Source organism: Ovis aries, chromosome 19, assembly GCF_016772045.2.
Source record: "Ovis aries strain OAR_USU_Benz2616 breed Rambouillet chromosome 19, ARS-UI_Ramb_v3.0, whole genome shotgun sequence".
Lineage (NCBI taxonomy): Eukaryota > Metazoa > Chordata > Mammalia > Artiodactyla > Bovidae > Ovis > Ovis aries.
In genome coordinates this window covers 22,040,780-22,066,009 of record NC_056072.1, presented here as the reverse complement: position 1 = coordinate 22,066,009, position 25,230 = coordinate 22,040,780, and the positions used below count along the sequence as shown (strand labels likewise).

Genomic DNA, 25,230 nt, shown 5'->3' with positions numbered 1-25,230 from the left:
TGCCAGGCTCCTCTGTCCATGGAATTCTTCAGGCAAGAATATTGGAGTAGGTAGCTGTTCCCTTCTTCCGAGGATCTTCCCAACTGAGAATTCTAACCCAGGTCTCCTGCATTGCAGATAGATTCTTTAAAATCTGTGACTATGTTACCTTACAGGACAGAAGGAACTCTGCAGATGTGAGTAACATTAAGAAGCTTGAAACAGGCGGATTATCTAGGATCATCCTGGTGGACTCAACCTAATCACATGAGTCCTTAAAAATAGAAGAGGAAGGCCAAAGGGTAGGTCAGAGAGATAGGACATGAGGATCTGACCTGCTGTTTCTGGCTTTAAGGATGAAAGAAAAGGGCAACAAACTGAAGAAGGTAGTGGCTTCTAGAAGGTGGAAAAGGTAAGATAACAGATTCTCCCCTAGAACTTCCATAAAAGAATGAAACCTTGCTATCACTTTGACTTTAGCTCAAGAGCCTTGTATTAGACTTCTTACCTATAGAACTGTAAGATAATAAATTTGTATTAAGTTACTAAGTTTATGATCATTTGTTAGAACAATGGTAACAAAATAATATAGTGTTCCTAGCTTTACATTTTATAGATTTGGAAACTAAGGTCCACAGAGCATAAAGATGAAGCTAGGAGAAAAAGACATTTGGTGATCTTCCCTTTGTACCAGCCTGCCTTGACTGCTTTAGTGTTTGTTTGTTTTTTTTTTAATGTAATTTTCTCATAAGAGTGGAATCAATAACATGCACAGAAAAGAAAGAGAGGGTAGGGAAAGAGGAGAGGTGAGGACAGGAAAGAAAAGGAAAAAGGAAAAAAGAGAAACATTCTGTTTAACTAGAACTTACTGGAGTAGTAACATTTGGTTTGGGATTCAGAACTAGATAAAAGGACAGTAAGTGAAAGAGAGAAAGAGATAAATTCAATTTAAAATGCAAAGCCACTCCACTACATAACCAGCCTACCTCTTTACTGTTACCTAAATGCCTGCTTTTGATCCTTCACTGTCTAACCAGTTTGGAATCTGCAGAAATGAAGGCAGCTTGGGCATGGGTTGCATGTCCTGCTGTCTCTGGAGGATTTGTGAGGATCTGTTAGCCCATGGATTATGTACATTTTCTGTTGGCTTGGGTGTAAACCATCTGCAGTCTAACTGGAGCTGTGATATGCCTGCCGAGATGATGATTGCAATCACAGCTCGACGGCAAGAGAGATGCCAAAGTCAGCAGCGTGAAGGACATCAGAGCTTAAGCCTGCTCGGAAAAATCTGTCCACTTTCACTCTTGCTTCCCCTTACAGGGTGCAGTAGAAGAACAGCCTCGGTGACACACAAAGACTTCTTCCAAAGGCGCCACAGTTAGTGCCTGTGCTGCTGGCACTTGAGCACTGATGCACAAAGACGGGGGATGACAGGAGTCGTTTCTACTGTTTGGTTCTAAAGGTTCAGAGCAACTATCCCACTCCATCTCTATATATAGCCTACAGGTTGTTCTTTCCGGCTGTCCTTGATGTTCATATCAGCTAGATTCACCAGGAAAAATATTCTGGGATGAGAACAAAGGGGGAAACCAAGTATATAACATGGTCTGTCTCTCTTCTTATTAAAATGGCCAAAACTGATGGCGTCTCCAATCTTCTCTGTGCACAGAGAGCTACTGTAAGCTGAAGTAGGTCTAAGCCATGTCTCATGCCAAGCAGACAGCATAAAGGTTGGGTGGCTGTCCCTTCTTTCCTAAAAACTGACCTTGAGGGTACATGGAAGTGTGTCATCCCTGGGCCAGGTAGGAGGATGCATACTACTCAGCACAAATCCCAAGCATGATGGAGAGGCCTTGTCTAATAAAACAATGTAATCTGAGCCATCCTTCAAAGCTTTATAAATGCCATTGCCAACATTTTGATTTCCCAGACCACTACAGCTCCCACTGATAATCTTCTTCCTCTGAGTTCAAACTCTAACACCTCCGGTACTTCTCTGTGTGTTCGTCAATGACAGAAATACAGTTCAAAGTGGCCAAAGCAAAAAAGAAAATTATTGGCAGACATAACTAAAAAATACCCATGACTGTAATGCAATTCCTGGCATGGCTGCTTCTCAAGCAGTGCCATCAGAAAACACTTTCTCTTTCTCTCTGGCTCTTGGTTCTGTTTTTCCCCAAGTTGGCCCCATTCTTACTCAAGTGGTAGAAAGATGACTTCAGGTAGCTTTAAGCTTATGTTCTATTATCTCAGCAACTCCAGGGAAAAAGCATGCTTCTTTTCCAAAAGTTCTAACAAAAGTCACAGATTTGAGTCTGTGATTCTGAATAGCGTAGCTTGACCACATGTAAGTGAAAGTCATTCAGTCGAGTCTGACTCTTTGCAACCCCATGGGCTATACAGTCCATGGAATTCTCCAGGCCAGAATACTGAAGTGGATAGCCTTTCCCTCCTCCAGGGGATCTTCCCAACCCAGGGATCAAACCCAGGTCTCCTGCATTGCAGGTGGATTCTTTACCAGCTGAGCCACAAGGGAAGCCCAAGAATACTGGAGTGGGTAGCCTATCCCTTTTCCAGCAGATCTTCCCAACCCAGGAATCAAATCAGGGTCTCCTGCATTGCAGGCGGATTCTTTACCAACTGAGCTATCAGGAAAGCCCTAGCTTGACTACATGTCCATCCCTAAACCAATCGTCATAACTAGAATGATGCAGCTGCCATGTGGTCATGCCATGATCCTTTCAGACAAAGCAAAAGGTCAGTCTCACACCAACCATGTGGTCCAAGAGTAGCTTGTTTCTTCAGGGAAAGTCAGAATGATACTCAAGATAAAAAGAGAACAAATGCCAGCCAGCCTGGCAAAAACAGCCAAAATCCAACTTTGCTCTAACCCAGGACTATAGTGATAGAAGTAGCTCAATGAGAGGAGGGGACTTGTGCGTATATTTTCCTTTCTGTTTCCAAATTTTCTTTAATGTTATTATATTGTCTTTATTTCTTAATGAAGGTGTAAGGTGTGGAATAAAGGAAAAGAATAACAATGCTAAGTTTTAAATAAATTTTGATATGATAATATAAATGTCAAGGGTTTTCTTCAGAATAACAGAATCTATCATTTGACATTATTCTTTTTAAAGTGTCCGTGTATATTACCTCATTTGATCAGTTTAAGTCACTCCTTCTGGAGATGACTAAATAAGACAAATGACATCATGGATATGTCTTCCAAATGATTTCTGCTTCACTAAAATGTATTGCTCTGAAACCAAGAGCATGACTCCAAAGTAATTCAAGTAATAGGTATATAATGTTTTTCAAAAAAGAAAGACAGAAATATCTCAACAGATTTCAAACATGCTTGGGAGAGATCCAGTACTATAAAAATCCAGTACTATAAAATATTAAAATTCCTTAGCCTAGCAGATTCAAGACCCTCCTTGACTCTCTAGCTTTGTCTGCTAGTATATCCAATCATGTAGGCCACATTCATCAATGCTGCTCACCAAGCCTTACCATGGTTCTTCTCAGTTCATGACTAGGAGAAACCCCCAATCTATTCTTTGCCTAGAAAACCCTTTTCATCTTTAAAAACCTCACATACACAACACATTTTCCAGGAAACATTCCTTGATCCCCTTATTAAGCTCTCTCAGTTAAAGTATATTATTAACATTAATTCTCTTCTCTGACCCTTATTTCAGTCTATCTTATATTATACTTAGATACACACTCTTAGTGGGCAAGGATGTGCTATTTTCCATATATTTATAGCCTCTTTCCCACCCTGAAATTGCAACTGAATTGCTTATTTTGTTTTGTATTGCTTTATTTATTTATTATATCATTCAGTGATAGAAGACCTGAATAAAAGAAGACAGAGTTGTTCCTGCAAGAGCTATAGACAGAGAAACACATAGCAAATCTTAAGTACTGTGCACATAACATTTTCCAGAGAAGCCTATCATTTTACTTCCACCTCTTTGTGGCAAAGAGAAGAAGAAAATGGCTATGAACACTACTAAGTAGGAAGCAAAGGTCTAGAAATGAAACCAAGTTCTCCTCACTATTGTCTAACTTTAGTAATCATCTGAAACAGGGAGTAGAGTTAAAAATAAAGCTCTCACCCAAAAGGCAGCCAGGATACAACCCAGTTACTTACGCTGAGCCAGCATCTTTTCAGAGCCACTTTCCAGGCAGTTAAATACAGCCACGTACAGTCCTCTGGGCCAGAGCCTGAGCTAATTAGGGAGTCACTGGAAAGGAACAGTGAGACTTTTAATAAAAGAGCTGCCACAAGCCATAGCATTAGTACTATGCCTCTTCAAAACGTCAGAGTCTGTTTCTTGCCATCACACATTACCACACTAACAATTAAGGGCAAAGGGGTTTGGGATAATGAGAATTTTGTAAGCCATAAGTGTTTTTGTAATTTGCAGCATCAGAACACTTTAATAAAGGGAAGGCAGCATGGAAAGGCACATATTTTATTTTTCCATAGATATGACTTGTAAACATCTAAATCAGCTGCCCTTTCACTACCTTTAAAGTGCTTTTCTTTTGAGAAAAATAACATTCCATTTAGGTTTTCCATCAAGCTTGATTAATTGCGTGATAAAATGAATACTGTTTAAAAGGATATCATCAGAAAATAGGCTCATTGTAAATGAAAGGGGTATGTTAGAGAAGGAGCACCTTGACTCCCAAACTATAAAAGAGATACTTAACCAATATCAGACATCATTACAGCACTAATTTGTAACACATCTGACCCCAACTCTCATCACTTAATAGGACAAAAAAGTGTCCTCTACATCTGGTGGGAACATGGAAAGCTCTGTGTTAATTTTTTTTGTTTTACTTTTGAATTTCTGCTTGTGTTTTCAGAGACTCCAAGACTGATGATCTTAAAGACAATGTAGCCAAACACTGGGGACTTCCCAGGTGGCACTAGTGGTAAAGAATCCACCAACAATGCAGGAGACACAGGAGACATGAGTTCAATCCTTGGTTCAGAAAGATCCCCTGGAGGAGGAAATGGCTACCCATTCTGGTATTCTTGCCTGGGAAATCCCATGGACAGAGGAGCCTGGCGGGCTACGGTCCATAGGGTTGCAAAGAGTCAGACACAACTGAAACAACTTAGCATGCACACAGCCAAACCTTGAACCAAGAGATTAAACTTGTGAGCCATATTTTTATTTCTCTAAAATTCCTATTGTTATTTATAACAGTGACTTCAAGTCTGGTTGTCAATTTCTTTGGCAATAAGGATTCCTCATATAAATAACACTTTATAGCTTACAAGACACTTTTTCACAAATGTTATCTAAATTCTCACAGTAGTATCTCTGTTAATAGCTCCAAGCTTACCTAACTACCCTCAGATTATAGCATTTCATAAAAAGACAAAAATATTTTAAATCTTCCCAATTTATTTTTAAGCAATAAGAAAATTTTTATTTTTAAAAAATGAAAGAATTACAAGATAGTATTTTAGAAATCTGGGGCTTAACTAGTCTATTTTTTAGCAACACACACTTATCAAAGTATTGGAACTACAGCATTGAAATTTTCAAGCTTTAAATAAGAAATAAAATTTTAGTCATGCATCATAATTAAAGGATATCTAGTAGATACATACAAATACAAAGCAATCTTTAAAAAGTACCATGTTTCAAATTAGTTGATATATGCAAAAGATAGGGCACCATGATTAATAGGGGAGAAGAGAGTAAAGGCCTGAAGCATTAGAAAGAAAGAATGAATGAAGTAGTCATCCTGATAATCAAAAATTCAAGTTTCTCAAAATTCAACAGTCATGCCCAAAGGCAAAAGAAGAAAACTCCTCATGTGGAATAATCTTGGAAGCCATGAGAAACCTAACAAAGACACTCCATCAGACTCTTTCATTTGATGCCTGAAACTCTACCAGACATGCATCCCTGCTGTTTGACGATTTGACCCTATTAGAGTTCCACCCATTTGGGGATGGAGTGGGAGACAAAGAGCTCATATAATAACATAAGCTGTTCTAGTTTCTCTACACTTCATGCAACTAATAGTTAAAAAGAAGGAAATTTCTGAAGGTGAAGCTCTTACAATGAAGCAATGATACCACATAGTGACTGTTGTGTGTTAAATATTTCATAGCTACCATTGCACACTGAAACTGTGAGTTGGGTATTCTTAACACATGTCATTTATAAGAGACCGAGGCTCAGAATAGTTAGATCATTTACTCAAAGTTCAGGGAAAACAAATGACAAATTAGAGGTCAGAGTTGGACCACTGGAAAAGCTAAATTGGTGCTAAACTGAAGATGTGAAGATGGTTTTGGGCTCTTAAAAAGAAACCTCAGTATTGAAACAATAACTGAAGCATAACCAACTCTGCAGGTGATAAAGGGACCACAGGTCTCAATACAGAAGAAAACAAAACAAGCAAAGAGACCAGCAAAGAAGTGGTCCCTTCCTTTCTTGTCTGTCCATCTGTCTGTCTCTCTCTCTCATCTTTCTCTGTTATCAAACACACACACCACTAAAATTCAAAGCACACTGATAAAGAGATGAAAAACTTAAACCATTGAATAAGCAATACATTTATAATTACACATTGTAATTCTTTAGGATTCTGTCACAACAAGGGTACATGTTTACAGAGACAAAGAGAATTGAGTGTTAGGAGAATTTTAATTCATGACAAGAAGATCATCAAAAAATAAATGGCACTGAACTTTGCCTCTGATTTTAACAAAGGACACCAGTATGTGGGAAACTCCATAAATGTAACTAGTGTTAAAAACTTAGTCACGTCTGGTGCAGGATATTTCCTGGTTTTGCCAAGCAAAGAGGTTAGAAAACTTAATATTGATATTAACAAAGATGGTTATTTGATTTTTACTTTGTTAGGAACTTTCCTAGAGAGTTCTACATTCTTAAACAATATAATTTCACCAAGAGAAGAGTTTTGGGTACTACAAAGTAAAACCAAATCATGCAAAATAGTAACTGGCCAATTAGATCTGACTAATTATGCTAATTATCAGCTATTGGTAAGAGTAATATTGTAAATGACTGGAAATGCAAAGAGAGAAAACAAATCCTGGGACATGCCAAACTCAGTCACTGAAAATATCATAGTCAGCCTAATTCTCTGACATTAATACCTATCACTAATTCCATTCAGGGGGATTTCTGTAGTGTTTTTCTTTATGAATGTTTTTAACTCCCTGAAAAACTATAAATAACTGAAGTCCTACAAGAGAGGAAGAGGCGTAAGGTATGGAGAAAAAACGCTGACCAAATTTTAGTCATGGTTCTCCTTGGTACTCTTGAACTAACCACACCAAGTCTTTGACACCATGTATTTCTACTTACCAAATAAGGAGACTGAACTAAAGAAATCCTGGAGTCTAACATTATATGATTTTATAAGTCATCCATAACTATATTTTAAGAAGAATCCACTTTGTTCAAATGCTTCAAATGAAGCATTAATTAATTAAAAATTAAAACCGCAGTCTGTGCTTAGAAGTGTCCTTTAAAAAAGGGAACTCAATGGAATTCTGCTTTATTTAGAGCATTTTAAATGAAGTTATTCCTAACATATCCTACAGATCTCTCAATATATAGGAAGATTCAGCAAAAATATATATTTTTTTTTATTTTGGAGAACAAAGTACTGGGAATTTCTATGATAATCAAACTCTGCTTTATTCTCAGCACAGTTCTGCTAGTTTAACTAGCATCTCACTGCCCTCTCTTGGTAGATACTGAGATAACAGAAGCTGATTTCTATGCAGGGATTAGAACGTGGCTTTAGGATCCCCTGGAGAAGGAAATGGCAACCCACTCCAGTATTCTTGCCTGGAGAATCCCATGGGCAGAGGAGCCTGGTGGGCTACAGTCCATGGGGTCACAAAGAGTAGGACACGACTGAGCGACTTCTCTCTCTCCTCTCTCTTAGGCTTCCACAAGATAGTCTGATTCTTGTCAACAGAGGGATCTACCTAATAAGACAAGTATAAATGTAATCTATATTATTTAAAAGGTAGAAATCCATTGTTTTCAAGACTGGTTTCCTGCAAGAACCAATTCAGATGGACAGATACAGAATAATGTACACAATGTTTACTAGAGAGTGGTCTGAGTAGCAATCCTCCTTCTGGAGGAAGGGAAGAAAGAAGACAGGGGATGGGGCTGTAACGCGGTCTCAACAAGCGCCTCCATCAGCTGACCTGAAACTGGATGGCTCCCTCAGTTGGGGCAAAAAGACAGTGATATGACTCATATCAACTAGTCATTGGATACATTCTGCCTCTAGGAAGCAATCATGACCCTGGACAAGGTGATCAATTAGCCAAGGGCAGTTTCTGGAGAGGGCTGACACACCTGAGGACTGTCAGCTAGCAGCACTTCTAGAAGGCAGAGGAATAGACCTTTCAGTCCTAAAGGAGAATCTGGGTATCATATCAGAGTGTCTGCTACATAATTACTCTATACTGTGGTTAACACCTTTCTGTTTCTTAATAGACAACAGACAATCTTAAAACAATTCCAAAAATCAAAGGTAATAAATATAGGAAATAGTGCAACAACTTTGAGAAGCAATTTGGTAGTTTCTATGAACAGTAAATATAAATTTACCATATGAACCAGTAATTCCACTCCTGGGTGAAAGACAAATGAAAATACACATCTACACAAAGACTTATGCACAAAGAATGTTCTTAACAGCATTATTCAAAATAGACTCAAAAATGGAAACAATTCAATGCCTATCAACTGGTAAATGGATATGATGACAAAATGCATTATATTCATAGACTGGAATAATATTCTGCAATAAAAAGGAATTTAGTACTGATACATACATACTACAACAAGGATAAACTTTGGAAACATTATACTAGGACTTCCCTCGCAGCACGGTGGATAAGAATTTGCCTGCCAATGCAGGAGACACAGGTTTGATCCCTAGTCCAGGAAGATCCCACTGCCTCGGGGCAACTAAGCCTGTGCACCACAACTACTGATCTCACGCTCTTGAGCCCACAAGCTGCAACTATTAAAGTCCAAGAGTCTAGGGCCCAGATGCTGCAACTAATGAACCCATGTACTGCAACTACTGAAGCACACACGCCTAGAACCTGTGTTCAGCATGAAAACAAGCCACCACAATCAGAAACCCATGCACATCAACGAAGAGTAGCCCCCGACTCACTGCAACTAGGGAAAGCCTACCCAAAACAACAAGAACCCAGCAGAGTCAAAAATAACTAAGTAAATAATATATTATGCTAAACAAAAGAAGCCAAAAGAGACTGTGCATTACATGAGTTCCTACATGTAATACCAACAAGCAACTATATACACATTTAATGAGATCACATCTATTTTTCTTTCCTTCAAGATTGCCCTAGATGTTCATTTCAACTTACCTTCACCAAGATACAAAATACATAGGGGGGGAAGGCAGGAGTTAAAACAGAAAAAAAAAATATCTAACCTCTATTGAGAGCATACTATAGTCAATACTGTCCTAGGTACTCTTCATATATAATTATTATTTAACTACAATTTCTGTGAGGTGGATGGTTATTTTTATTCAATGAGTGAGAAATCTGAGGTTCAGAAGATTAAACAGTTCACCTAAAGTCATCAAGTATGGTTTAAAAAACAACTATGATTAAGACTGTATAAACCAGACAATATATTTATGAATTTCAGACTACTTTGTGATTGTCTTTTTGGAGCTATGCAGCAAGACTCTGTCCCCTATGTATAGGAATGGAGTTTCCCCCGAAAAAAACTGACTACCCCATTATAAAACAACCTGGGGAGAAGTTTTTCCTGAAGCTGGATATTTCTTTTAAAAATTTCCTGGCCCATTTACCTGGACACCAAGGTTCAAAGCAATCGGGAATGACTGTGGGAGATGAGGTGTTTCTGACCACATAGAGATAGGACAGAAGGGACCAGCAAGCTGGCCTGGAATCACAGGTTGGATTCTCCAGAAGCAGATACTGAGATGGTTGTAGGGAGGGGGCAAGGTGTTTATTAGGAAAGAACATCAGTGAAAGGAAGCACTAGGAGGCTAGATAGGACAAAACAAGAAGTTCCACTGTGATCCAGGCCTGATAAAGCCTTGACCAACCTGGTGGGGCTCTCTGGAGCAAGCACTGCCCATCAGAGTTCTTGGATGTCACATCTCTGTGTCCACTGCACCTAGGGAGAGACCCCAGGTTTGATCTGCGTTATGAATAGTTGAAAATTATTCTCTACACTGCACATCCTTTTCATTATATTCTGGCCTCAGTTTGTGCTATGAGTGATTAGAAAAAAAGCCTATAACCATGGTAGAATAACAGACAGGAGAGATGTAGTTGTTAGAATGACTTTGTCTGCAAGTACAAACAGACTCAACTTGCTGAGATAATATGTATTGTTTCTTATGTGGGGAAATTCAGAGTTAGAGCAATTTCAGAGGTTATATGACTGGGGCTCCAGCTCCACTTCCCTGTGATTATCTTGCTTCCTCTCTCCTGTGCGTTAACTTCATCCTTAGACTGGTGGTAAAAGAGGAAGTAGTTCCAGACAAAATATACAAACAAAATAATGTCAAGAGTCAGAAAATGAATGGTCTCTTCTGGTGCATCCTTCATAAAAACAAGAAAACTTTTCCCCAAATCCCCTACTTCTACCCCAGCAGACCTTCCCTCACATCTTATTGGCCAAAACAAATCATTTATCACCTCTGAACCAATAACTAGCATGTGGTCCACTTGGAATCACCATGACTGGCTCAGTCTAAACAGAATCTGCCTGCTCTAACTACTGCTGAGACTAACGACCTCTAAAGCACAAAGCTCTGGGGAGCTTTGTCTGGATATTCAGACAAAGTCAGAATTCTCTCAGGAACAACTAAAGGCAAAATGTTGGTCAGGTGTACAATCAACATTGTACCCTGCACAAATGCTCTAATTGCTGAAATAAGCAAGTGTCAGCTTGCCAGCAACTATGGTGCAAAGGTCAGAAGTAGCAGAACCTGGAGTTTGGGAACAAGAACAGAAAAAATCACATTGGCTTATTTCTGTTCATATCCTAGTATCTGAAGAGAATCTGTATATTTTAAGAACTCCCAGGAAGCTAATTTCCCAAATCAGTTTCATTTCACCGTGTCTCTAATTATCTTACACAATTAAAAAAAAAAATTGAACCCTGATTCTCATGACATCCAAGTAGTTCATGGGTACAAGCATATGACAGTAATTTCTCTCAGATCTCAAGACCCCTGGGGGATTTCACTGACCAGGAATCCACCTTCAATAACCAGAAAAGACATTAGGTGACTCACCAAGCAAGAAATGTCTAACTGATTTCCATAAACACTGCTATTACATTAAAAATGTAACTACTTATTTTACAATGATAAATGAGAATTTTTGAGTATAATATCAGTAGAACATTCCACCAATACTTGGTTGTAGTCCTATTTGTTTCCATTACAAGAAGGAAATGAAAGAAGAAACTCTGTCTCTGTGGAAACTGTCTGAAACTCTATTTCTATCACCCATTATATAGAAAAAAAATAAACTCTCCACATCATTCTCTGTCCCTCAACCCCAAAAGAGACACATTAGTTCTGGAGTGAGACAGGCCATCTATATTTTAATCAAATTCCTTGGGTGACACTGAGGCACAGGCAGGTTTGGTAATCACAATATAATCTAACTGCATCATTTGATAAATGGAAAAAAGTTCAAATGGTTAAAGAAAAAAAGCAAAATATCTAGGTCTCCTTTACCAAAAGCCTGGGATTCTTCCATTACCTCATCAGTTACATTATCATTACTTGGTTGGCCAAAAAGTTCCTTCAGGTTTTTCCATCTTGATTTAAAAAAGAACAAACTTTTTGGCCAACCCAATACACTAAAGTGGTATGCCAAACATTACATTAAGAACCAGTTGTAATTCTTTGGATCTAAGGAGAAAGACTGTTTAAGAGAGAACATGAAAATGTGGATTAGCTATAGGAAAACAGCTACAGGGTATGAGTTAGAGCAATAGAGAGACCAAGAGCTACTCAGAAAGACAGGTGAAACTGGAGGGAAAAAAAATTTAGAGATAGAACAGCAGGGGTTCTATCCATGTTAGTAAAGGAGACTAGACCAACACAGGAGGGCCTTGCAATGAGCTAAAAATGAAAACCACTAATGTGCTTTAAATCCAGAACTCAATGAAACTAGCATAAAGGATAATGACTTCATATGTACCATTTCTGCGTTATACTTTCCCACTCAGCATAATAATGTGATAAAGGCCAACTGGATTGCAAAAGAAAGCTATAAGCAGTGTTAAAGTATCTCCACTAAAAATTAGGCCAATACACAGGTCACTGGAGCCATAGGAAGAACTTCCCCTGAGGGGCCACTATTTCCAGGGAAGTAACTTCCAGCAGGGCCTATCCAAAGTTGTAAGGTATAGATGTGGCGATTTCATCATCATCATCATCCAATATGTACTAGATACCCATCTACTGTGCTAACCACTCAAGATAAAGAGACAAAGGAGTTGCTTCCTGATTGATAGGAAGATTGAAAATATACGGAATTAACTCAAAGAGTCCTAAAAGCAGTGCTATTATACTAGTAAATGTTTAATAACCAAGAGAAAGCCCTAACTTACAGTGTTTGCTGATTTCCATGGTTTAAGTACTATCATGATGGTCAGTTTCAAGCTACCAAGATGACATCAATCCAGCTAAAAAAATACCTATAAGTTTAACAATTGGCTCTTCTGAGATGGCATAACTGCCTCCAGCACACCACCGCTTACAGAACATATAATTGATGTCTCTACCCTCCCCATGTCACATTCAGACAGAAAAACCAAAGCCCAGAGATAAAATGATTTGACAAAGGCCATACAACTACTAGGTTGCACCAAAACTAAGAGCAGAACCTAGTTTCTCATGTTTTCCACTGTAACTCACCCTGTAAGGCCGAAGACAATGCTTATGGCCGCAGTCCCCCACCTTTCTGGCACCAGGGACCGGTTTTGTGGAAGATAACTTTTCCATGGCTGCAGGGAGGGATTGAGGGGAGAAGGAGGAAGGGCACAAGGGGCCCAGGGGAGTGGTGGGCTTGGGAATGGGATGGTTTTGGGATGACTCAAACATATCACATTTATTGCGTATTTATTACTACTATTATAACATTAACTCCACCTCAGATCATCAGGCATTAGATCTTGGAGCTTGGGGACCCCTGCTTTATGGCATTTGAATTAGAGATTGAGAGCTCAGGTTCTGGAGTCCACAGGCCTGGGCTTAAATCCCAGGTCCAACTGGGAAGACATTATGACCTTGGAAATTTACTAAACTACTCTGAGCCTTATTTTTGTTATCTGTAAAGTAGAAATGATAACACTATCTATATCTTAATGAATTATGGTAAGGACTAAATGAGACAAACCTGTAAACTGCTTGCCAAACAGCCTGGCATAAAAATTTAATATACATTAGTTGGTATTATTGCAGCCCATTAATATCTGCCTGGCCAGCATTACTCAAAGTGTGGTCCGTGAACCAGTAGTTTGTTATCGGTCCTTGACAAGATAACTATAGAATATGACAGTAAGAGTTCAGAAATTTACTTAACAGTTTGACATTGCCACAACATCCAAGCATGGGATCAGTGGGCTCGTTTTGATAAATGAGGTATAAACAAGTTTGGATGCTGTCATACTCAGTGGTGAGTAGCATGGGGCCTAAACTGCATGCTAGTTAATAGCACACAATAAGACCTTGAAATATGTGATATTTCTAATGAATTTGTCACCTGTAACCCACAAGGGAATAAAAATTTGATAAAATGCAGGTACTTATTTTTAAAATTTGTTAGACTATTTTTATGATTGTTACAATTTTAGATTAAGCTTATTTTAAAATTATACTTTAATAAGCTAAATTAAGACATAAAATTATTTTAACTCCAATTTACATATGCCAAGATAAACCTCACTGAAATATTTTTTCCAGAAGACACATTCATTTTTCTGCATACAGCAGCAGCAGTAAATCAAGTGATAATGGTGAAGTTTATTCCAAAAATGAGGACCAGATGAATTTGTACCAACTCTATTAGAAATATGATACCTTGTATATTGACTTTAGTTAATATACAAGGTATGTATATTAACTAATTTATATTATAAATTAACTTTATTAAAGTTATTACTTTTATTAAAGCTATTAACTTTATTAAAGTTATTAATTAAAGTTATTAATAACTTTAATAAAGTTATTTAAAATTTATTAAAGTTATTAAATTTATTAAAGTTATTATATTAACTTTAGTCAATATACAAGGTATGTATATTAACTAATTTATGTTATATTTGATGTATGTATATTAACTAATTTATATTATGACTTTGTGTAGTCATAATTGAGGGTAAAGTACTAAATTCACAATGTGTTATTTGTGAAGACAAGTTGACTGGTCAAAACTCAAGCAGATCTTATATATAAATCAAAAAGAAATAAGCTCAGAGCCAAAGAATTTTTTGAAAGAAAGAGTGCTGAATTAAAAAGTTAATAGAAGCAGATTTTCAATACCTCACATATAAATATGAGTGCTTTTAAGCCTTTTTTTATGTAGCACTCAGATTGCTAAGACTGAAAAAACACAAAAATGTTTTATTGGAAATATAGGTGAATCTAGGGCAAAGAAAGTAGCTCAAAAACTACTTTTCAATAACACAATAACCCAGCATAGCCAGGCACTGGCTAATGATATAGAAGCTCAGTTTATAGAACAAATATAACTAGTAAAGTAATTTTTACTCTTAACATAGCAATATTTTGTAGTATATTTATGATTACTTTCCAGCTACACTGCTGATAAACACAACTAGTTCTGAAGCATATAAACTTCTAAATTCTCAACACTGTCAACACATGTGATGTGGAATTTAAATTTTGTATATGACTGTGGTCAAATGGAATAGCTCCAATAACAGGAAATGCTTTTAGAATAGTTACTCAAATAAGGAGAGGGGGTGACAGAGGATGAGATGGTTGGATGGCATCACCAACTCAATGCACATGAGTCTGAGCAAACTCTGGGAGATAGTGAAGGACAGGGAATCCTGGTGTGCTGCAGTCCACAGGGTCACAAAGAGTTGGACACGGATTAGTGACTGGACAACAACAAAGAATCTGAGTCAAAATATAAGTTACTGCACTACTTTCTTCACTGGAAAAGTCTAGTTATTATGGAGAAAAAAGTTAGCAAGTTAAACAGTGTACTTAGTGATAGAGGAAAATTATGAGTTGCCATTAAAGTCAATTCACTTAAATCTCACACTAGTTTCTTTTTTATGTAATGATAAAAAGCTTATAATAAAAAAAACTATATACAGACTAAATGGCAAAATACAGGTCATTTCTTCTCCCTGACAAGAACACTCATATCTATTCAAGATCAAAACACCAGTAAGAGAATCCCAGAACACAATGGTGAGTCTGAAGTACTCCCTGCACCTCAGCCATCAAGGCAGACTGCATTAGAAGGGCAAGTGAAGTGTCTACATGTTGACCACAATGGCCCTTCTCCAGGGCAGGGCAGCACCATACAGAGAGGTCTCCCATCAGTTTTCTCCGGTGGGAAAAGAGAACCAGGGGTTGGAGGTGGCGGGGGGGTGGGGGGGACACTAGCTTTCCAAAGCACTGTGGATCACTTTATGGGGAACTCTACTCTGATTTCTCACAGTAGAACTCTACTCTGATTTTACCACAGAAATCATAGAGGAATCTATGGGGCTCAAATACTGTGAATCTGATTGTGACAGAGAAGTGGGGAACGGCTTTCAACAACCAGCACAAGGATCTTGTCAGACCAAGTTCACATGTGTAGTGCCCAAGTATTAATAGTAATCCCAACTGGTGGCTTTGCTTACCTGCAGAAACAAGCTGGGGGTGGACTCTGGCCAGGGAGCTTGACAGGATGCTGATCTGCTAATTTGAGTCCTCTAAGGAGAAATTTTCTCTATCCTAGATCCCAGCTTCCCAAACTCAGGCAAGGGGCTGAGTCATACCTCCACTTATTGTGGAGAGAGTTTTCTGTCCAGAAGGGCGGGCCCACATCTGACCAGGAGGGCAAGTGACAAGTCCTACAGGTTGTGTGTGCCTGCGGTGCTTAAGCTGAGAGAAGGGCCGACAGAACCAATAGTTTGTAGAGCAAAGCCAGAGGATCTCCTTAGCCTGGGAACACAGGATGTGCGATGGCTTGATTAAGACAACAAAAAGCTTTACCAGTTTTAGAGCTGCTTCTTTCACTGAACTCGGACAGGGAATTTAATTTGTAGCCTTGTTCATTACTGAATACAGCTTTCAGTTGTCTGACCAGAGAATCTAACCAGAGCACACCCAGAGTTGAATAGCCCACTCAACAGACCTACATATCGTGGCACTTGAACACAGAGCACAACCCGTGACTTCTCCTGTCTGCAGAGCAAAATCGGTGGCAACATCTGACCAGGCTAGAATCAGGCCCACAAACTGTACATCTCTACAGGCCCTGAGCCCTGGCCTGTTGCCAGTGAAGGGAAGCTATTAAGTTATAGTCCCATCAGCTACTGACTATAGTACCCAGTCCTGACCATGTAGTAAGCCTGACTAGAGAACTCAAGCAACCACAGAAATTGTCCTAAAACCTCACATGGGTAGGGAACCAGGCCAGCAGTCTTATCCAGATGTTCTCAGCCAGTGGCATACCCCTCATCCCCATCCTGAGAGCTCAAATAGTTGCCTCACTCAAAAATAGATCATCTGCCCAAAGACATCACCAGCGGACACACCCAGAAACCCAAACTAAGCCAACTGGTGGAGAACTATCTCTGCAAAGCAAAGCTACAAAGTCTGGAAGAGGAGCCCCATTACTCAAATGTACAGAGACCAGCATAACAAACCAAAGATCATGAAAAACCAGGTAAATATGATACCGCCAAAGGAAATGAAGAAAGCTCTAATAATTGACCCTAAAGAAAAGATCTATGAACTGTCAAATGAAGAATATCCTCTGGACAGGGAGATAAAGCATAGAGCACAAAAGAGGAATTGCATAAAATAAGGCTGGACAAGTAAGAAGAGCCTAGATCATGAACAGTATCACATGATGTTCTTTGAAGTTCGTCCTCTGTGCAGGTGACACAAGTCACAGAAAGACCCCTCTACTTGCAGTGTGAAGAATTGATGGGCAGGGGCTAATTATGTGATTGGTGAGGTTACAGTACCTTTGTCTCAGGGAAGGGATGATGGGAAAGGGTGGCTATACTATGTGACAGAGAAAAGGCGAAGAGAAAAAGTTCTGATACACACTGCCCACCATAGGCTATCAGTCATAGATCACCTCATTTAATACTCACAGCAACCCTATCTCATAGGTAAAGAAACTTACATTTTAAAAGTAAAGTAATTGAGACCTTCAAGTTTAACTCAAGGTCACACACTTAGTAAGTAGTAGGGCCAGCAGTTTCAAACAGGTTTGTTCGACCAAAAAGCCAAAAAGTCTGGGGAACATGTTTACAGTTCAGGGCGAGAGAAAATAATTAGAGGAAATAACACAGAAAGATTTAGAATTGTCTACGTATAAAGTGAACTTTCAAGGAGAAGATGGGGGGAATATGTACTTAGATAAAGAAAAATTGGAAGGATTTAAAGAAGATAATAAAAGTTGTTACCTGTAGAATAAAATGTAGGAACAGAGAAAGAAAGGTAAAAACAGGAGTAGGAATGAGACTCTTTACCATAAACTTTTCACATTGCTTTGATTTTTTAATCTATTTGAAAATACTTCCTTTTCAAAAAGTAGCATAAAACACTTCATAAAGACAGAACAATTCAGTACAATAGTAAAAATAACAATCCAGAATATAGAAGATTATATAAGGACTTGGAAATTCACTTTGACTTTTTGGTAAAAGCTAACAATCTTAATTTTGCTAACTTAATATGCCTGTTTACTTAATATGCCAGCAGTGGCCACAGTACTGGAAAAGATCAGTTTTCATTCCAATTCCAAAAAAGGCAATGCCAAAGAATGCTCAGACTACTGCACAATTGCACTCATCTCACACACTAGTAAAGTAATGCTCAAAATTCTCCAAGCCAGGCTTCAGCAATACATGATCCATGAACTTCCAGATGTTCAAGCTGGTTTTAGAAAAGGCAGAGGAACCAGAGATCAAATTGCCAGCATCCACTGGATGGATCATTGAAAAAGCAAGAGAGTTCCAGAAAAATATCTATTTCTGCTTTATTGACTATGCAAAGCCTTTGACTGTGTACATCACAATAAACTGTGGAAAATTCTGAAAGAATGGGAATACCAGACCACCTGACCTGCCTCTTGAGAAATCTGTATGCAGGTCAAGAAGCCACAGCTAGAACTGGACATGGAACAACAGATTGGTTCCAAATAGGAAAAGGAGTATGTCAAGGCTATATATTGTCACTGTGCTTATTTAACTTATATATGCAGAGTACATCAGGAGAAATGTTGGGCTGGATGAAGCATAGCTGGAATCAAGATTGTTAGGAGAAATATCAATAACCTCAGATATACAGTTGACACCACCCTATGGCAGAAAGTGAATAAGAACTAAAGAGTCTCTTGATGAAAGTGAAAGAGGACAGTGAAAAAGTTGGCTTAAAGCTCAACATTCAGAAATCTAAATTCATGGCATCTGGTCCCATCACTTCACGGCAAATAGATGGGGAAATAGTGGAAACAGTGTCAGACTTTATTTTCTTGGGCTCCAAAATCACTGCAGATGGTGATTGCAGCCATGAAATTAAAAGATACTTACTCCTTGGAAGGAAAGTTATGACCAGCCTAGACAGCATGTTAAAAGGCAGAGACATTAATTTGTTAACAAAGGTCCATCTAGTCAAGGCTATGGTTTTTTCAGTGGTCATGTATGGATATGAGAGTTGGACTATAAAGAAAGCTGAGTCCCAAAGATTTGATGCTTTTGAACTGTGGTGTTGGAGAAGACCCTTGAGAGTCCCTTGGACAGCAAGGAGATCCAACCAGTCCATCCTAAATGAGATCAGTCCTGGGTGTTCATTGGAAGGACTGACGCTGAAGCTGAAACTCTAATAGTTTGGCCACCTGATGTGAAGAGCTGACTCATTTGAAAAGACCCTGATGCTGGGAAAGATTGAAGGCAGGAGGAGAAGGGGACGACAGAGGATGAGATGGTTGGATGGCATCACCAACTCAATGGACATGGGTTTGGGTGAACTCTGGGAGTTGGTGATGGACAGGGAGGCCTGGCGTGCTGTGGTCCATGGGGTCACAAAGAGTCAGACACGACTGGGCAACTGAACTGAATATGCCTGATTTGTATAGTTATTATACATTTTATTTAATATTATTTAGAACAAAAAGAAAACATCTTTAAAGACTTTGCATGGGTTAAAAAGACTACTAAGTCCATAACTGTACAAAAAGTAGAATCGATAATCCCTATTAACATTTTGTTAAACCACTAGTCTCCATGAAACATAAAATCAATGTACTTATCTAGCCATGGAAAGAAATCACATTCAAATGAATGGGAAGGTGGGGAAAGCTTTTTTTTGCAGTTTTACCAGAAGCAATACCTGGCCATTAATAAGACACAATGCTAAGAATTCTAAACCTTGTTTTTCAAAAAGAAGCAATAGAGGGGAAGGAGGTAGCGTTAACGGACTACTATTTCTATTTGATTTACAAAATCACTAATTAGGATAAAAAAATTTTTCATACAAATCTTCCACAATTTCTCAACTCCCCAATTCTTGCCTTGTCAAAGCAAACAACAGAACTACTTGGCCCCAAGAGTGGGAAAAAAGTCTTTATGGTAATATGAATGGCTCTTAGCCACAGTTATTACAATTTCAACCCTTTTATGCTAAATGGCACTTTCAGGGAAAATAATTATACCCCCATAAGAGTATAAGGTGAAAGAACTGTTGCTCAGTCAATTTCTATTTAGAAAAAGGTCTTAAAAGGAAATTTTAGTTTAAAACTTAAAGGTCATAGATCATTTCTCTTAAGATAAGGTGTCTCAATCACGTATTCCTTTTTCCTGTGACTACTTTTGGAGACATAATATCTTCAAACGTTGTATTATACAAACAAGAACATCAAAAATGTCATTATTGATTCGATACTCTGCCCAGTGAAAAAAATTATTTTATTGGAGATGACTGTCAGAGCTATTTTTATTGCTCTCCTAAAGGCTCAATCTGTAATCATGCACTATACTTCTCTACTCTGAGAACAAAATGAATTAGATGACTGTCTCTCTATTTCAGACTGCATATTATACCATTCTAGGAGCTCAGACTGTGGGTCTGAAAGGAACTGACGACGTTCTGCATGGGGTACATTTTCCTGACAATCTTAGACTCTCAGGGATAGAGAAATCACTAAGGAGAGAAGGCTTGCAAAGCTTCTGTAAGTGTGCTCCTATTATTTTAAATCTCTTCTGGAAAATTCCCCCCAAATCCAACTTCTGGAGGCAACAATAAAGTCTGTAAAACTTCATGGAAAAGGAATTTCCACATGTCTATTTGCATTAAAAGACACAAATTGAACTTCTCTCTTCTATTCTTGACACAGTAAAAGTATATATTCAACTGGAATTGTTTGGTTGTCTATAGCATGAACTGAGGGGTCTATAATGTTAACTCAGTGTCTAAATACTTTCATCAACTCATCTGAAAATGCGACATGAAATATTTGTTCTTTCTTGGTTAAAATTTTGCCTCTCTAAAAATTGTCAAAATGCAAATAGGACTGAAAGATTAATAAATTAAAATATCCTTTAAATATTAAGATTTTGGGGAGGATCAGCACATTAGTTTATTTTTCAACATGTAACAGAAAATAGCTGATAGTAATAACATTTCTGATAAAGGGAGAAAGCACAGAATAAGCCTAAGTGTTGGACACCATATAATGAAGACAAGTGTAGGTATTACCCACCAGAAAGGGACTCTAGAAAAATAGCAAGGAGAGTTAAGAATTTGAAATGTTAAAAGAGAAAATGGAAAAGTACAAAAAAGTTGGCTTGCCATGCTTTTCTATTTATTTGCATACAAGTGGCCCTACTATCAACTTTCCATTATCTACATGTGAATGATCCACTTTAAATATCTTTGACATATCTTTTGCTCCACTGTGATTAATTTCTAGCCATCAAAAATATCTTTTAGCTAGTCCCCTATGGAATTCACATTAGTTTCACTTAAAAATTTTAAATGAAGAGGTGAAATAAACCTATCTTAATTTAAATACAAAGATTTAACTGATAACATTTATGTGGTCATAATTGTGATAATGGATTTGCTAAGCTTCTACTTCTCATGTAAGTATAATGCTGTCTCTAAGAATCAGCTGATACTCCTTCCCCAAAGTAAAATGAGGCTTGCTTCTATTTCTGAGTAGAACCTATCACATTCTCAGAATTCAATGGCTGAGAGTCTTCTGTCCCTAAGCCACCAAATAAGGAAGCTGCACTATTTATTTCAGATCTCTTGTACACAATGGTGAAGTTACACACATAATCTCCGGTCAAATCACTATTGTCCATTAAACAAGCTGTGCATAAGATAACTTGACCTAATAGCCTTCCTCTTTCAGAAACACCAATAGCAAGAACTGTATATATTATCTCCATTACTCCTAGAACTCTACCCAGATGTATCTTTACTTTTCAAAAGGGCCTATATTCTATAAAGCCAAACACCAAAATACTAATAATGGCAATTGTTACATGAAATTATAAGCAATTTTTCTTCTTTGTGACTGTGTAGAGTTTCTGATTTTTTTTACAATGAGAGTATATGATTATAATAAGGAAAAAATACTATATATACGGTTAATTTCAATCTTTGACAATGAAATTTCTCAAACAAAACTATTCTATTTCTGTAAATGCAAATTCAGTTCAGTTCAGTTCAGTCACTCAGTCGTGTCCGACTCTTTGTGACCCCATGAATTGCAGCACGCCAGGCCTCCCTGTCCATCACCAACTCCTGGAGTTCACCCAAACTCATGTCCATCAAGCCAATGATGCCATCCAGTCATCTCATCCTCTGTCATCCCCTTCTCCTCCTTCCCCCAATCCCTCCCAACATCAAAGTCTTTTCCAATGAATCAACTCTGCATGAGGTGGCCAAAGTATTGGAGTTTCAGCTTTAGCATCAGTCCTTTCAAAGAACACCCAGGACGATTAATACTTCTTTCCTAGTCTTAGGCATTTTCTTCCATATGTTCTATTTGCTTATATAAATGTATCATATTTTACATGCTTTCTGAGTATACATTCTGGATCTTATTACATAATTATATTCTCCCACAGTGGCTCATAGTCCCTCATATTTGTAAAGTAATTAGTAGCTGTTTGAGGAATGAATGATACTTCCAAGAATGCAAAGATTAGATTTCATGTAGTCATCTGATGCTGGGAGGGATTGGGGGCAGGAGGAGAAGGGGACGACAGAGGATGAGATGGCTAGATGGCATCACTGACTCGATGGACATGAGTCTGAGTGAACTCTGGGAGTTGGTGATGGACAGGGAGGCCTGGGGTGCTGCAATTCATGGGGTTGCAAAGAGTCAGACACGACTGAGCGATTGAACTGAACTGAACTGAGTCATCTGATACACACCAGAACTGTTAAAATGTTCAAATACTTCCATACTGATGGGTAATCCTAGAATGGTAATGTAATAAGCAAAAAAAAAGTTAACAAAATTTATAAATTATAAGTTCACTTCATTAATTCAAGCCTATTGTTAGGGTATGTCATAAAAATAAATCTTAACTGAGCCTCCTATACTAGTAACAGATAAGAAATATCTGCAACACCCATCGGCTTGGCCCATATTGCAGTATGCTGCAAGAGTATACTGCATATTCTTTGAGACATCTTAAAAGCATCACCAGTTCACAATATTCCCAAATTACATAGTCACTTCTATTTCTAAAATGTTTAGGGTTCTGTTTTTTTTTCTGTTGTTGTTAGTTTTGTTGTCAGTGCATTACAGTTCTTATGTAAGGAATAAATGCAATTTTTTGGCATTTATAAGACTATAATAATATTATAAAAATAAGTACTCAGAATAAAAAAACTACAAAGTTATGATACTTTCTTAATGTTCTTTTGAATATTATAAATGTGAATTTTATGAATCTAGAGGAAAACAAAGCAGAAACCATCTTAATGAAGAAACAAGACTGGGAACATCTAATACTATACAAAGTGATAACAGCCTAGAATGTAGAATGTCTTTTGACGCTAAGCACAGACACTGCAAAGAGAAATAAATTTTAATTCTGAAATGAAAAAATGACTTATTTGAACAAAAAATGCGATTGACTCATTTTCTTAACAAAATGGTAAAAAAAATGATGGTCAAATGTGTTATTGTTTATTTTTATCAGAATTCATTTCTATCAGAATAGCAATGATGTTAAGCCCACAGTCCCCAAATCAAATCCCTAAGGAAAATATGAAACAGGCGTTCATAGACTGGTAGTATCTGTTCTACCTATTTTGAATAATTACTATGTGCCAAGTACAGTTCCTAACGTATAATTCCTCATCTGAATCTCAAAACTATCTTACACACACAGACTGGAAAAAAAATACAGCACATATATTAAAGGGATAGTATCCAAAATATATAAAGAACAATTGTAAAGTCTAACAACTTGATTTTTTAAATGAACAAAAGCCATGAACAAAATTCACAGAAGATAAACAAAGAATAAGCACATGACATGGTTCTCATCATTGGTCAGCTATCAGGCCAATGCCAATTAAAAAGAAAATATAAAAGAATATTATAAATATGACTGTTTCCTGGTTGCCTAATGGTTAGGATTCTGGACTTTCACTGCCACAGCCTGAGTTCAATCCCTGGTCAGGGAACTGAGATTCTGCAAGCCGCACAGCACATCCAAAAAAAAAAATCTAAAGAATATTACAAATAATTTTCACATCCTAGAACATTTAAAATAACTATAAGGCCTTTTTATGAAGATGGCGCCAAAGGCAAAGAAGGAAGCCCCTGCCCCTCCTAAAGCTGAAGCCAAAGCAAAAGCTTTGAAGGCCAAGAAAGCAGTGTTGAAAGGTGTCCACAGCCACAAGAAAAAGAAGATCTGGACGTCACCCACCTTCCGGCGGCCCAAAACGCTGCGGCTCAGGAGGCAGCCCAAATATCCTCGGAAGAGCGCCCCTAGGAGAAACAAACTTGACCACTATGCTATCATCAAATTCCCCCTCACCACCGAGTCAGCCATGAAGAAAATAGAAGACAACAACACACTGGTGTTCATTGTGGATGTCAAGGCCAACAAACACCAAATCAAACAGGCTGTGAAGAAGCTCTATGACACTGACGTGGCCAAGGTCAATACTCTGATCAGGTAGGCCTGATGGAGAGAAGAAGGCATATGTTCGACTGGCTCCTGACTACAATGCTTTGGATGTTGCCAACAAAATTGGGATCATCTAAACTGAGTCCAGCTGGCTAATTTCAAATATAAAAGTTTTCACTATAAAAAAAATAAAATAAAATAAAATAAAATAACTATAAGTAAAAAATTACAAATAGAACTGCCATATGACCCAGCAATCCTACTGCTGGGTATACACACCGAGGAAACCAGAATTGAAAGAGACACATGTACCCCAATGTTCATTGCAGCACTGTTTATAATAGCCAGGACATGGAAACAACCTAGATGTCCATCAGCAGATGAATGGATAAGAAAGCTGTGGTACATATACACAATGGAGTATTACTCAGCCATTAAAAAGAATACATTTGAATCAGTTCTAATGAGATGGATGAAACTGGAGCCGATTATACAGAGTGAAGTAAGCCAGAAAGAAAAACACCAATACAGTATACTAACACATATATATGGAATTTAGAAAGATGGTAATGATAACCCTGAATGCGAGACAGCAAAAGAGACACAGATGTATAGAACGGACTTTTGGACTCTGAAGGAGAGGGAGAGGGTGGGATGATTTGGGAGAATGGCACTGAAACATGTATACTATCATGTAAGAAACGAATTGCCAGTCTATGTTCAATACAGCATACAGGATGCATGGGGATGATCCAGAGAGATGATATGGGGTGGGAGGTGGGAGGGGGGGTTCAGGATTGGGAACTCA

General features: G+C 38.0%; 1 protein-coding gene and 1 long non-coding RNA gene across 2 annotated transcripts; both read left to right on the top strand.

Annotated features, from left to right (window-relative positions):
- Window positions 1-283: 283 nt before the first annotated feature.
- LOC114109408 (uncharacterized) lies at window positions 284-1,858 on the top strand. Its single transcript, XR_003586091.3, has 2 exons — window positions 284-391; window positions 1,300-1,858. It is a non-coding gene; the product is annotated as an uncharacterized LOC114109408 (long non-coding RNA).
- A 22,210-nt stretch (window positions 1,859-24,068) lies between these two features.
- On the top strand, window positions 24,069-24,587 carry LOC106991767 (large ribosomal subunit protein uL23). The gene has a single exon (XM_015102327.4). The coding sequence runs from the start codon at window positions 24,079-24,081 to the stop codon at window positions 24,472-24,474; it is 396 nt and encodes a 131-aa protein (XP_014957813.2). The 5' UTR covers window positions 24,069-24,078; the 3' UTR covers window positions 24,475-24,587.
- Window positions 24,588-25,230: the final 643 nt, after the last annotated feature.